This window comes from Doryrhamphus excisus, linkage group LG15 (genome assembly GCF_037039965.1).
Source record: "Doryrhamphus excisus strain RoL-2023G ecotype Guam linkage group LG15, RoL_Dexc_Guam_v1.1, whole genome shotgun sequence".
NCBI classification, from domain to species: Eukaryota; Metazoa; Chordata; class Actinopteri; order Syngnathiformes; family Syngnathidae; genus Doryrhamphus; species Doryrhamphus excisus.
Window position 1 is genome coordinate 7,081,092 of NC_136371.1, and position 13,286 is coordinate 7,094,377.

A 13,286-nucleotide genomic window follows, 5' to 3' on the forward strand; every position below is an offset into this window, starting at 1 on the left:
CTAACCACTTGACCGCTGTGCAACCTCAATGGGTAAATATTAATATTTATTTTGTTTTTCATATAATTTCCATCATGACAGGCTTTGCCTCACCTGACCACGTCACTATGGTGGAGAGTCTCATACCAAACAGTCTGCAGGTTGCACCCAAAGTTTTACTATCGTCCTACTAGAATGAGATCTTTACACACAACCAAAATAAATAAATAGTAATATGTCATATTTATAATCATTTATTTACACTTTGTACTCAAACATGTTCACAAAAATGCTTAAATATCTATTTTAAAAGTCACCAAAACATAGAAAGAAAAAAATATAAAAAATATTTATTTCACTGCATTGTGGTCACAGTATGAATCCTGTTACGGGGAGTCAAACTGAGTAAACTCAAAGAACACCCAAGACTGGCTGTGGCAGGGAGCACCTGAAGCTCGACTTAGAATCTCTTTAAGATTCAACAGTGCAACATTTTCAGCTGGTCTTTCGGCAGGAGTGAATATCCCACGTAACACGGATGCAGTTATGTTTGTCATTGAATACATGAATGTACATGTACATGAATACCAGACAGCTAGCCAGTGGTAGTGTTCTTTGATTTTTTTATTTGGGTTGAAAAATGTTTTAGGCTGCACGGCGATCGAGTGGTTAGCGCACAGGCCTCACACCTAGGAGACCAGAGTTCGATTCCACCCTCAGTCATCTCTGTGTGGAGTTTGCATGTTCTCCCCGTGAATGCGTGGGTTTTCTCCGGGTACTCCGGTTTCCTCCCACATTCCAAAAACATGCTAGGTTAATTGGCGACTCCAAATTGTCCATAGGTATGAATGTGAGTGTGAATGGTTGTTTGTCTATACGTCTGTAGGCGATTGTGTCACGTTGTGTTTTTAGGAAGTTGGAAATGTATAAAGAGCTTTTGTTAAACAAAATTTTGTCCAGAAATCAGTGGTTTTTTTTTTAATCACCAGTCCCATGTTAGAACAGATATTTTCTACACGAGTCGGATCCGCAGCGACACTCCACTCGAATCCTTTTCTTTGGAGAACTGGAGACACCCGCTAGGGTGAAACTGGAGTCCATCTTGGAGCTTTCTGTGTCTACTGGATCAACTGGAAGCAAACAAAGGTTTCAGAGTAAGACAGATTGTTTTGTCTTATTTCTAAGCACGTTCATCTATTGATTGGCGTCGATATGAACTTATATGGGTTAGAGCAGGGGTCTCAAACACGCGGCGAGGCCCCCGTCTTGATATGAAAGTTTAATGTTAGTGCGACCCGCGCAAGTTTGATATGGATGCTGTATGGTATCATGTACCTATAAAAAATTATTACGTTTGATTAATGTTCATGTTAAAGGTTAAATAACTGTTAATAGTTATCCTCCCTATCCGTGTGGAAGTGGTAAGTTTTTGGCTATTTAAGTTTAAAGGAAATAACTTGATGGTTACCGTTTAGGTCACTAGCTCTCTAGTTTGCGAGTTAGCATATGTCTCAAGACCCTGCAGTTGCGCAATATGTTGTAAATAAAAAAAGTATAAATGTGACTATAGTCGTGTTTTGTCATGTCTACAGGGCTCTAATAATGCTTTGTTCATTTTAATCTGAAAAAATAATTTGTCTACCCACCAACTATATGTGGTTTCTTAAGTTTTTATTATTTGCCGTTTATTATTATTATTATTATATTTATTACTGATTGATTTTCTTTATTCTTGATTTGTTTATTTTTCATCTTATTTTGTGTAGAAAAATAAAAATTAAGATATTTGAGAACAGTGGAATGTTTTATCAGAGCTTTTCTTGTAGAAAATCGGAACCAAAGCACTGAAAAAGTTTGTATATTTTTCTGTTTTTAATAAATGCGTTTTTGTTTTTTGGAAAACCTGATGTGGCCCAGTCTCACCCAGACCCAAGCTCCAGTGGCCCCCAAGTAAATTGAGTTTGAGACCCCTGGGTTAGAGGATATACTATATGGGGTGACATGATTTCACGGAATGGCGCCATAGAGCGCAAAAGGACTAGTTTGACGACCGATACAGTGAACAAAAAATGAGGCTAATTTAGTCCAACGTTTTCAACAAAAAAAATATGGAAATTGGGGTGTGAAAAACAAGATTTGACTATTTTAACTGTGCTATATCAGTTATAACAAATAGTACGACAAGCTAGTCTGCACTGTTTTCCATGGAATTCCTACTTTTTACCCAAAACGATCTGTTTAATTTATTCCACCTCTGGCACTCCTCTAGGTATGGCCACTCTGCTGTGATTGGTTCACATTCCTGAGGACTTCCAGATACATAGGTCCACGTTTACGGAGTGCAGGCATTTTGCAGACCATATAATAGCCCATTTATAGGTCAGAAAAGTGGAAAAAGCACAGTATGTCACGTTTAAACTTGAGACTTACTTTTCATCTTATAGTCAAAGGTGAGTTCCTCTCCTGCCCGAATAGCCCGTGTTGAAAATAAAGCGATTCGTGGGAGTCGCTCATCGATGTTGTCAATAAACACATTGAACACTTGTAGGTTTGGATTACACTGAAAACCCAGAAAAAGATACGAGTGAGGTAAGTCATATCCACAAAATGCATTCTTCAAATCAAATAGTAACCATACAAAAAGCACAGTTGGCTACACCTACACTGTGGTTGACAAAGTGAGAGACGTTTCCTTGATGAGCAGCGTCCACTGTGTACACGTCTTCTACGTAGTCCAAGTCAAATAGGTATGTAGAGCCTTGGCGGTCGTATATGTGACCTCGTTTCTCTGCTTCGTCTGTTGTGATGATCTGAAAGAAACAAGAATTAAGTGTTGACACTTCAGAACACTGCAGAATGTGAGATGATTTTCATAGTGACTTTAGAACTGTTTGTCTTCTGAATATTCAAACATTACTGTTGAAACACCCTTGAAATTGAACTTGAAGTTCCAACGATTTAGTGTTTTCCTTACCTCTCCTACATATTCCATGACAAATGTGTTCTTCCTGATGTGCTGCAGAGTACGGATTCCCCATCCACGACCGTTGTCAGTCTTAAAGATACACAAGTCAACCTGAATGCCTTTTTGCACCACTCTGTTGGGGCAGTCTGGGCCACAAAGGCACTGAGAGTTACACTCGTATATGGGCTCCCCCGGGCGGATCCGAACCTGGCCAAGTTCATTATAGGCAAGACGGTGCAAGGATGCACCGGGACAACATCCGTTCACAGGTTCTTCTAAGCAGTTTTTACACTCACAACCCACAGCCATTTCATCAAAAACAATACCCGGGCCTGCTTTGTAGTGGTTGATGTAAGTGAAGTTCTTAGGTGGACCCTCGAGGTCGACATCGTTGCTGACAAAGATGCGCCCAGGATGGTTACATGTTTGGTTGAGCTGGAACCCCCAGCGTTCCAGTCGCTGACGTAGTTTAGCTTTCAAAACTAAAAAAGTTGAGGTTTCCTTATCCAGCTTTTTGGGGATGTTTCGTCTTTTCTGGCGTCTCAGCTCCTGATCCAGGTCTAGGTGGAACTGCTTCATCAGTTTGGGGCATTTGAGGTTCCTTTTAGGTTCCCAGGTGTTGACGGACTCTGGAAAGCCTCTCCATTTTACCAGGTAAAACTCCTCTTCCTGAAATACACATTCTCTGTTAGCAATTTTAGAACTCACATGACTAAACCTCAAGTAAAGATAATGATTTTAGCTAAACCAGGGGTCTCAAACACGTGGCCCGCGGGCCAATTGTGGCCCGCAGGACACTAGTTTGAGGCCTCCGCCTTGATATGAAAGTTTAAAGTTAGTGCGGCCCGCTCAAGTTTGATATGGATGCTGAATGGTATCATGTACCCAGCAAAAAATTATTACGTTTGATTAATGTTCATGTTAAAGGTTAAATAACTGTTTATAGTTATCCTCCCTATCCATGTGGACGTGGTAAGTTTTTGGCTTTTTAAGTTTAAAGAAAATAACTTGAAGGCTACCGTTTAGGCCGCGAGCTCTCTAGTTTGCGAGTTAGCATGTGTCTCAAGACCCTGCAGTTGCGCAATATGTTGTAAATAAAGAGTATAAATGTGACTATAGTCGTGTTTTGTCATGTCTACAGGGCTTTAATAATGCTTTGTTCATTTTAATCTAAAAAAAAATTGCCTTTTCATCTTATTTTGTGTATAAAAATAAAAAGTAAGATATTTGAGAACAGTGGAATGTTTTATCAGAGCTTTTCTTGTAGAAAATCGGAACCAAAGCAAAGTTTATTTATTTTTCTGTTTTTAATAAATGCGTTTTTGTTTTTTGGAAAACCTGATGCGGCCCAGCCTCGCCCAGACCCTAGCTCCAGTGGCCCCCAGGTAAATTGAGTTTGAGACCCCTGATCTAAACCATAAACAGTATATCTCTCAGAAATCAATCGTTGTCTGTGAAAGATGATGATTAGAGGCATAATAAAAATAACAGTAACTTACTTTAGTCTTCTTGTAGTCACAGAGGAACTCCACCTCATAATCATTGACGTTAGCTTTGGTTATGCCGAAATCTTTACAGTGGAGCCTCTCTGAGCGACACAAGGCTTCAAGATCATCCCATGATAGCTTGCTGGGCACACTGCAATCTGATAAAGCAGAATGATTCAAATAAATGGACAGCACTGCCATCAGACATTAGGATGGGTGGGTGGCACTCTTGTTGGTTTATTGTTCCTCAGTTTAAGGACCTTGCATTTTCACCTGTATACAGTACATGGTATATGTATAACACAACATACAGTAATACCCAGTACTTTAGTAGAAGTCTGCATTCTACTGTGCTCATATTGTTAGCTGTTTGACCTACAATTGACATTATTATAGCATATACCACACACCATTATTTTTCAACATACTGTTTATGCATGCAGAAGTTGGGAATTTTATCTCAAAATGTGCATTTCCGACGGATATTTGCTTATTACGTTGCAAAGCAAGCTGATAGAAGCTTTCTTGGAGGAAAAATGAAAAACATAATGCTTGCTTTAACAACATTGATGAGATAAGACCTGGCGCGAGTGTATTTTGCCTGTTTAACTATCTTTAGCAATCTAAACACAACGACACCAATTACGTCTACAGCACATAACATGTTCTTTGACAGTGGTATTGCCAAACGTATACATAGACAAGACATAGTTATACAGGTAATCTTGACAGAAATGTATCAAAAGTAGACCACATTTAATGGCATTTAACGTGCACGACTACCTTCACTCCTGTATACACATGTAAATGTTACGCAACGATACTGTGCAGTACGAATAACCAAGACATCGTTCATCATAAGGAATAACGCATAACCATCGAGTGAATTCAAATGCTTGTTCTCACAATTTACCTTTCAAATTTTCCGCCATGTTTTCCGTGCAGCCGCCAAAAGTACATTGCTGGGACGGGCCAGACGGCAGAAGCCATAGTCGCGACAGCTAATTGGTCGAGCGTTTTCTATATATTTTTTTATCTATCTTTCTCATTGGCTCATTTGTCACTCAAAGCCCCGCCTTCTCGCTCTCCTCCTCCTCCTTCACAACCTCCCCTTGCAGTTCTTTTTCTTTTTCTTTTTTCTTCTGTGGTTTTTATGTAGAATTTGGGGTTTGTTAGTGTTTGCTACAAAGCATCACGACAATTACAAAAGAAAAAAGCAAAAGTTTAAAAGAAAACAATAACGTGAGTTTTCAACACGGTGCAAATAAACGCCGATACTGTAGTGGGCGCTATTTAATTTTAAGGCGCTTTGTCCAGCTTGTCTTTGGCGCTAGCTCCAAATATTGCAGTCGTGTTGATCTTTTTGGTGCGAAGCCAACAATCAGCAAAAGTACACGTAAGAACTGTTTTCATGATTTTTCCGCTGTAATATTTTCCTCTGAAAAGTTGCCGAATAAATGTTTCGAGAGTAAGTTCAACTGTATGTGCGAAGAAGTCAGTACAATGACGTAATTATTCCGGCATTCAAGTGAATGTAAACCGTATAAACTATACTAACCCTAAATATTTTACATGTATGTGTTCAGTGCCAAACATTTTGGGGTACAAAAATGACAATATTGTTGTTGTGGCGTGACTAAAAAGCGAGAAAAGTTCTGTGAATGTTCTGTTATGGCAGGGTAACATGCATTCACAGGTGTGTGTTTGTGCAGTTCCACTATGGATTTGTCCAGCAGGCTCCTGGTGTGGATGCAGCTTGCTGAGAGCTGTGGAGTCACCACACTCCAGCAGGGCATTCAGCAGGTTTGGATGCTGCTCCTCATTTGTCTTATCAGCAGGCTGCTCTTCAGATTGGGTGAGCATCACTGATTCAGTCAGGTACCTCAGATAAGAACATTTGCATTGGAATCACTAAAGTTGTGATTGCAATCAAACATGCTTCCTTTTTCTGTGCGTTGGATCTCAGGAGGCGTGTCGTCTGTGAATCACATTGTGTCAATGTTCGCCGGAATGTACAGCCTCTTCCTCTTCTTTGACCTGCATATGCTGTGGGTGATGCTGCTCAGTCTCCTCTGCTACCTCATTCTTCTTCTTGGCCGGCACTCCAGTAGCAAAGGTCTCTTCCTGTCCACTGCTGTTCTCATTTACCTTCTCATTGGGTAAGAACGCAATTGACACTAGATTATGACTAAGGACTGCATGGTAGAGGTCTACACGGAGCGGCTGGCCCCACGGCTGGCCGGACTCCTCGGCTAACGGGGCGGGGCGGGCTGAAAAAATCACAAGAACATGGCCACGGCTATGGAAAAGTGGAGAATTTTTGCTTTCCGCGATAGTTCTTCACAAATGTCTTAGTGCATTGAATTATGGTTTATACATTTGTGTAGATAATAAAAATCACTGAATGTCTTAACATTTCACCATTAAATATAACATTCAACATGCATAGAACTTTTGCACAAGCCACTGCTGCAGAAGACACTTGAGGTGCACCTTCTGGAATTGTAAAAATGATCTTTAATATTGATAGCCTCATTTGTTTCTTGAAAGGTCACCTATATTGTCCATAATCCTTCCTTATATCATCTTTTTCACACAATTTATACTATCTTGAGCTGAAAAGAGGTAATTTAATTTTTGCGCTTGTTCGGCCGGCTGACGGCTGGCCGCTCAAATCTCACCACGACTGTGGACGGCTCTGGCTGTCGTGCCACGGATGTGGGGCGGGGCGGCCAAGGAAAAGCACAGCCGTGTAGACCTCTAGTCCAGACTAGGGGCAGACTATATGCAGATTTTGGCATTTTAAAAAAAGATATCTGTTCATATCGGTATTGTTTTTTTTTTTATTGTATGTGAGTGATGTACGAGCTTAGTGTGCCCCCAGTTTGGAATTATTTACAGGTTTTGCCTTTTGAATTGTAAATATGCAATTTGTAATGATTTTAAACCGCCCCGATTTAATGTACACATGATAGTGCATCTGATAGCACTGCGTTCTAATGCATGACCAGGTAAAATCACACCTTACCTCATCAGAGTTGTATGCTGCTGTTTTGGCGGCGTTGTTATGACATACATGTAGGCCTGTCACGATAATATAAATTATCGCCAATAACAATTATCGTTCACCAAAATTTCTTACCATGACAGGCCTAGCATACATTTAACATTTTGTGACTTTTGTGTTTCAGGGAATTACATTTAATTGACACCGTGACCTGGCATAAGATAAGAGGTAAATTTAATTTATCATCATCAAAAGTTTGTATGGTGGATGGCACCCAGGATGTAATGCCATCCAGTATCTTTAGAGTTCAGATTTAAAGGGGGAATTTTGCCCACCATTCACAATCCATATGTAAAACATCTGCACATATTTATTACATAACACAAGAAAACAAGTTAATATGAGCTAGCTAAGAATGCACGTCATTGGGATACACCTTTTTCACTGTGAAGCTCTCTAAACTAAAAACCTGTGATCATGCATTTACACTTACACTGATTATAACATGGGCAAAATTCCCCGAAAAGTGCAGTTCCCCTTTAAGACTAATGTAGCCTGTATTATTATTTTCCAAGAAAATATTAAAAGTAGACTTCCATCATATAATTTTCATGATTATATTCATTTATTAAGTCCGCTTATCCAGTCAAACGTTGACAGAAATATGTGCTCTCGGGTTTGTGTTTGTTTGAGAGGCAGTCAGATGGTGGTGGCGATGAAAGCCATTTCTCTGGCCTTTGACCTGGACAGAGGAGCAGTCACCGCTTGGCCTACACCAACTGAGTTCCTGGGCTATGTTCTCTTTGTGGGAAACGTAGTCTTCGGCCCATGGATCAGTTTTTCATCATACAAGGCTTCTGTTGCGGGAAGAAGATTGGTGAGAAATATTTTGTGATTTTTGTTGTGCTGAAAAGTTGATGAGACCTTTTTGTGCTCCTCAGAGCTGGTTATGGCTATGGCGTTCCTCTCTCAGTCTCCTGAAGAGTCAGATTTGCCTGTTGGTGTCCTCTTGCATTGCTCCTTACCTGTTTGTTTTCTTCATCCCCATCCATGGAAATGCCTTCACAGACAAGTAAGAGCTCTTGTAAAAACTATGTAAGTTACTTAACATCTAAATAAAGGAGATATAATGTATTGTACTGTTTCTGTATTAGATATTTAATATTAATGGTTTTATTTGTTTTTTGTGTGTTTTGTAGGTGGCTTCATGCGTATGAGAATGCATTGTCTTTCCACTTCAGTAACTACTTTGTGGGCTACCTGAGTGAAAGCAGCAGTATGTTGGCTGGAGCCAGCCATATTGAGGAAAAAGACAGCATCCGGTGGTGAGTTTATCCACGGATGAGTGAATTTTTAAAGAGTTTTGTCAGCTTTTGTTTGGACATTTTGTTTGTCCCTGGGAAACCACAGCAAAAATTCATTCATTCATTTTCTACCGCTTTTCCTCACGAGGGTCGTGGGGGGGTGCTGGAGCCTATCCCAGCTGTCTTCGGGCGAGAGGCGGGGTACACCCTGGACTGGTCACCAGCCAATCACAGGGCACATATAGACAAACAACCATTCACACTCACATTCATACCTATGGACAATTGGAGTCGCCAATTAACCTAGCATTTTTTTGGAACGTGGGAGGAAACCGGAGTACCCGGAGAAAACCCACGCATGCAAAGGGAGAACATGCAAACTCCACACAGAGATGCCCGAAGGTGGAATTGAACCCCGGTCTCCTAGCTGTGAGGTCTGTGTGCTAACCACCAGACCGCCGTGCCGCCCCAGCAAAAATTCATTCATTCATTAATTTTCTACCGCTTTTCCTCACGAGGGTCGCGGGGGGGCTGGAGCCTATCCCAGTTGTCTTTGGGCGAGAGGCGGGGTACACCCTGGACTGGTTGCCAGCCAATCACAGGGCACATATAGACAAACAACCAATTTGGAGTCACCAATTAACCTAGCATGTTTTTGGAAAGTGGGAGGAAACCGGAGTACCCGGAGAAAACCCACGCATGCACGGGTAGAACATGCAAACTCCACATAGAGATGGCCGAGGGTGGAATTGAACCCTGGTCTCCTAGCTGTGAGGTCTGCGCGCTAACCACTAGACTACCGTGCCGCCCCACAGCAAAAATTACATTTAAAAATAGCAAAGTACAGTCAAACCTTGGTTCTTGAACCCCTCAGTTTTCTTAGAATTTATTTTTTGATGAAAACTTTCACCAAAATTTAATGTTGGTTTAGCAGTTAGGTTCCACACGGCAGACATGATTGTTTTTGTTTTGGAGGAAGTGGGAGGACGACACTGCCAAAGACATTAGTTAGGTTAAGACACGTCTCTGCACGAAAAGGGTCTCTGTGGGCTGCAAGCCACAGGTGATTGGCATTCACTTTTGTTTCCAATACATCGTGTGATTTCATCTCCACACATTTTGCTACAGAAAACTGAAATACCTGTTGAAAATGTTTTTATTTGTGGGCTAATTCTGCAGGGAAATGCAAGTGGTCAAACCTCTGAATGTGGAAATGCCTCACTCCATGATTGAAGTGGTGACTTCCTGGAACATTCCCATGTCACGGTGGCTTAAAACCTGTAAGTCTCCTTCTCTGACACAGGGTTGACAGGTGGTTGGGGGATAACACCACCCATATATGCTGTAGGTTGTTTTACAGAAATTATTTTATACTAGGTATGCACTGGGCCTTGTAATGTTGGAAAGTTAACAATAAAGGTTTATTGTTGAATCATACATCTATTACGTAATTTGATTTTTTTTTTCTTTCTTCAGATGTTTTCAAAAATGCAATGAAGCTGGGGACTTTTCCCGCTCTTCTTGTCACATACACTGCCAGTGCTTTACTGCATGTGAGTATAGTACACTTTAAATAACTTGAAATTATTCAACCCCTTTTAGAAATTACATTTACAGTGGAACCTTGGTTTTAGTCATTTATCTGTTCCCAAAGGTCCTACAAAAACTTAACTCAATTTGTCCTCAAAGTAATAATGCAAATCCAACGATTCCATTTCAGACACCCAAAAATATGAACAAAAACACATTTGATAGAGCTTAATTGAAATATTTTTGGTGCAGAAAACAATATGAAATGCACATAAATGACTAATTAAATTGCTTTGGAATTTTTCTATAGGCCCCATAGGCAACCATACTGACAATCATGTTATAGAATTTTGTAAAATCATTTATTTAACATGTAAAACACAGGAACTGCAGAAACTGTAATTGCTGTAATCAGTAATTGTTGAGAAATTGTTGGAGAAAGAAGCGGTAGGTTTAAATAAGATCTGCTTTTCCCTTTTCGTACATGTTGAACTGTTTCCTCAATATAACTTGTTTAGCGTGTCCCAAACAAATAAACCATTAATGTTATGTTACCATTGATGGAAATGTTAACTCATACTTTGTTGTCTTTAGGGTTTGAGTTTCCACCTCGGCGCTGTGCTGCTCTCTTTAGGCTTCATCACATATGTTGAACATGGTAGGAATTGTCTTTTTGCTTGCACATTGTGGAAAAAATGAAAGTGAAATAATGCCTTTTGTTTTTTTAGTCTATCCTTTCTGGTCACTTGAGACATTACCTTAGATTACCTATTATGCTTTTTCCACTTTTCTGAACTATACATTTTGTATTCTAGTGGTAAATGATATCCAAAGCATCACATAATGTGGTTTATTTGGAAGTGAGCCCTGAAAGAAGTGTTGGGTAGCTCTGTACGCTCTGTTTTTAAAGACTTTTTTTTTGTTTACACCAAGTTTTACAGACGTAAACGCGGACCTACATATCCAGAAGTACCTTAAGGAGGGCTGGGGGTGGAGTAAATTAAACAGACCATTTAGGTCGCAAGCAGGAAATCAATGGCGAAACAGCAGGAAGGGGTGCAGAATCTGAAAGATCTAGAAAGCTTTTTGTGTGGGTTAGCATTTTTTAGCTGCTCTATAGGAGTCCACAGCCCAATACAAAGTGCCAAATATGATCACAATAGGTCCCGTTTAACACTACATGGTGATAGAGTGAAAAAAAGTTATCACAGGTTTTTTAAACAGGCTTTCTGTGCTCTGACTGCAAAAATATTGAGTGTATTAATATGGTACCAATTAACCACAATAAATGAAGGATGACTGTACGTTTTTTTCATTCTTTCATCTCAGTTCTGCGAAAGCGACTTGCTGCTATCTTCAGCGCTTGTATCCTGTCCAGACCCTGCCCCTCTGAGTGCAGCCATCAACATAAGAAGGTACAGCTTATATCTTTACATTTCTTACAAATCCTCTTTACTAGCCCACCAGAGTTTATTAACATTCAATATAGACATAGACAGAGAAGTGCTACATGTAGGGTTAACCCTACTGTACATGCACAGCAAAGTGCTGTGTGCCATCATGAGTGTGGTGCAGTAGAGACCCTAACCATTGGAGTGGTTGCAACTCACAATTGTAAAGGAAAGAAGATGGATGGATGGATAAACACTGTGAAAGTGTGCAGGAAATTGATTTACACTGTCAATATTCCTGCCCTTAAGAAATAAGTATGCAATGTGTATACATATATATTGTAGTGTAATGTCAAGTATTCTATTTACATTTTCAGTATGTCTGGCTATGGTTTAAATGTTGTTTTGGTCCCTTTTGGTTTGCAGGAGTATTGGGTGATGCTCCTCAACCTGTGTTTCACTTTTTTGGCTATATTCCACCTCACTTACTTGGGCTCCATGTTTGATCCTGGTGTTGAAGAGGAAGTGGAAGAGGTAAGAGTTCCACAACGACAAAGGCTGCAGTTAAGGCATAGCAGTTACTTGGGCATGGAAACCAATGAAATCAATAAAATGGTATTGACTTTTCCCACTGATGTGAAAAGTAACATCAAACAATATAGTGCCTTTATTCCTCTTTTATAATAAAAGTATACATTTGATTGTAATCTTACATTGTGAGATGTCATCATGATGTCACCATATGGCCAATTCACTATCTATAATCATACATATGTATACTATCAAGTCTTGTTTTCACCTGTTTTGCAGGGTTATGCAGCCATCCACACTATTCAGCGATGGTCAGATCTTAACTGGGCCAGCCACTGGGTTGTTTTTGCCTCCTGGGTCTTCTATCGTTTAATCCTGTGATGTCTTCAAAGCAGAACACAATTTCCTTCCGTCTTGGGGACTCCCCATAGCAATCATGGGGCCAGTGATTTTTTTTTTTGATGAGATGAAATGGAGGTTGAAGCGGCATCAATATATGAACAAATGTTTTCCAAAAATGTTTGTAAATTTGATTGTCATCAGCCACAATGTGCGATTATATCCCGTTTAATTTCTGTCCTTTCGAAATACATTGAATATAAGTGCATATATTGTAAATACCTCTTCTAGAAACGGATGAATATCTACATAGACTATTCACAGGTGTTTGTCTGACATGCTTGGCGGGTGTATTTGTTTGTGTTGGTGATGTTAAAGGTACACTTTGATTTTAGATGCATTTGAAAAGGTTATGCGTCATTTTATTTTTTTATACTACTAGTCTTTTGTATTTCCACTATGCACATTGAACAACATTTATATGTTTATTTCTAATAGGCAGCGTGGGGGTGGGGCGTTCAAAGTATTGAATTTTGTAAAAAAAAAAAAAAAAAAAGGCTTTAAAAAAGTTATAAATATTATAAATAATTTTTGCTGGTGTTTCTTTTTTTTGCTGCCACATTTTGGACACCCTTGAGATTACGTAGCTTAAAAGGGGTCATTATCATTGCCACAACCTTTGACGTACACCCCCCCACACACACACACACAACCGTGGACTTGTAGGTATATAAATGCACTTTATTTGTGAAT

The 13,286-nt window shown here is 39.8% G+C and overlaps 2 protein-coding genes across 4 annotated transcripts; one reads left to right on the forward strand and one right to left on the reverse strand.

Moving 5' to 3' along the window:
• Positions 1-269: 269 nt before the first annotated feature.
• suv39h1a (SUV39H1 histone lysine methyltransferase a) lies at positions 270-5,378 on the reverse strand. The gene is made up of 6 exons (XM_058051795.2): positions 5,345-5,378; positions 4,444-4,589; positions 2,954-3,613; positions 2,643-2,789; positions 2,410-2,539; positions 270-1,109 (listed from the first exon to the last, which is right to left on the reverse strand). The coding sequence occupies exons 1-6, from the start codon at positions 5,361-5,363 to the stop codon at positions 976-978; spliced, it is 1,236 nt and encodes a 411-aa protein (XP_057907778.1). The 5' UTR covers positions 5,364-5,378; the 3' UTR covers positions 270-975.
• A 206-nt stretch (positions 5,379-5,584) lies between these two features.
• LOC131104509 (protein-serine O-palmitoleoyltransferase porcupine-like) lies at positions 5,585-13,105 on the forward strand. 3 transcript variants are annotated; one of them, XM_058051785.2, is made up of 14 exons: positions 5,589-5,673; positions 5,749-5,827; positions 6,144-6,286; positions 6,398-6,590; positions 7,623-7,666; positions 8,134-8,315; positions 8,380-8,510; positions 8,638-8,763; positions 9,922-10,022; positions 10,219-10,295; positions 10,867-10,930; positions 11,602-11,687; positions 12,090-12,197; positions 12,474-13,105. In XM_058051785.2, the coding sequence occupies exons 3-14, from the start codon at positions 6,151-6,153 to the stop codon at positions 12,573-12,575; spliced, it is 1,350 nt and encodes a 449-aa protein (XP_057907768.2). In that variant the 5' UTR covers positions 5,589-5,673; positions 5,749-5,827; positions 6,144-6,150; the 3' UTR covers positions 12,576-13,105. The 3 variants fall into 3 exon arrangements, with proteins under 3 accessions (XP_057907769.2, XP_057907768.2, XP_078653070.1); XM_058051786.2 differs by lacking the exon at positions 5,749-5,827 and having other exon boundaries at positions 5,585-5,673; XM_078796944.1 differs by lacking the exon at positions 5,589-5,673 and having other exon boundaries at positions 5,685-5,827.
• The last annotated feature ends 181 nt before the right edge of the window (positions 13,106-13,286 follow it).

Coding starts and splice junctions, on each gene's coding strand:
- suv39h1a (XM_058051795.2), bottom strand. Junction 2,540..2,642: donor CTCACTTTGTCAACCACAGT/GTAGGTGTAGCC, acceptor CTGGGTTTTCAG/TGTAATCCAAACCTACAAGT. Junction 1,110..2,409: donor CTTTGACTATAAGATGAAAA/GTAAGTCTCAAG, acceptor GTTTGCTTCCAG/TTGATCCAGTAGACACAGAA.
- LOC131104509 (XM_058051786.2), top strand. CDS start 6,151: ATGGATTTGTCCAGCAGGCTCCTGGTGTGGATGCAGCTTGCTGAGAGC. Junction 8,511..8,637: donor GGAAATGCCTTCACAGACAA/GTAAGAGCTCTT, acceptor TGTGTTTTGTAG/GTGGCTTCATGCGTATGAGA. Junction 10,931..11,601: donor CATCACATATGTTGAACATG/GTAGGAATTGTC, acceptor CTTTCATCTCAG/TTCTGCGAAAGCGACTTGCT.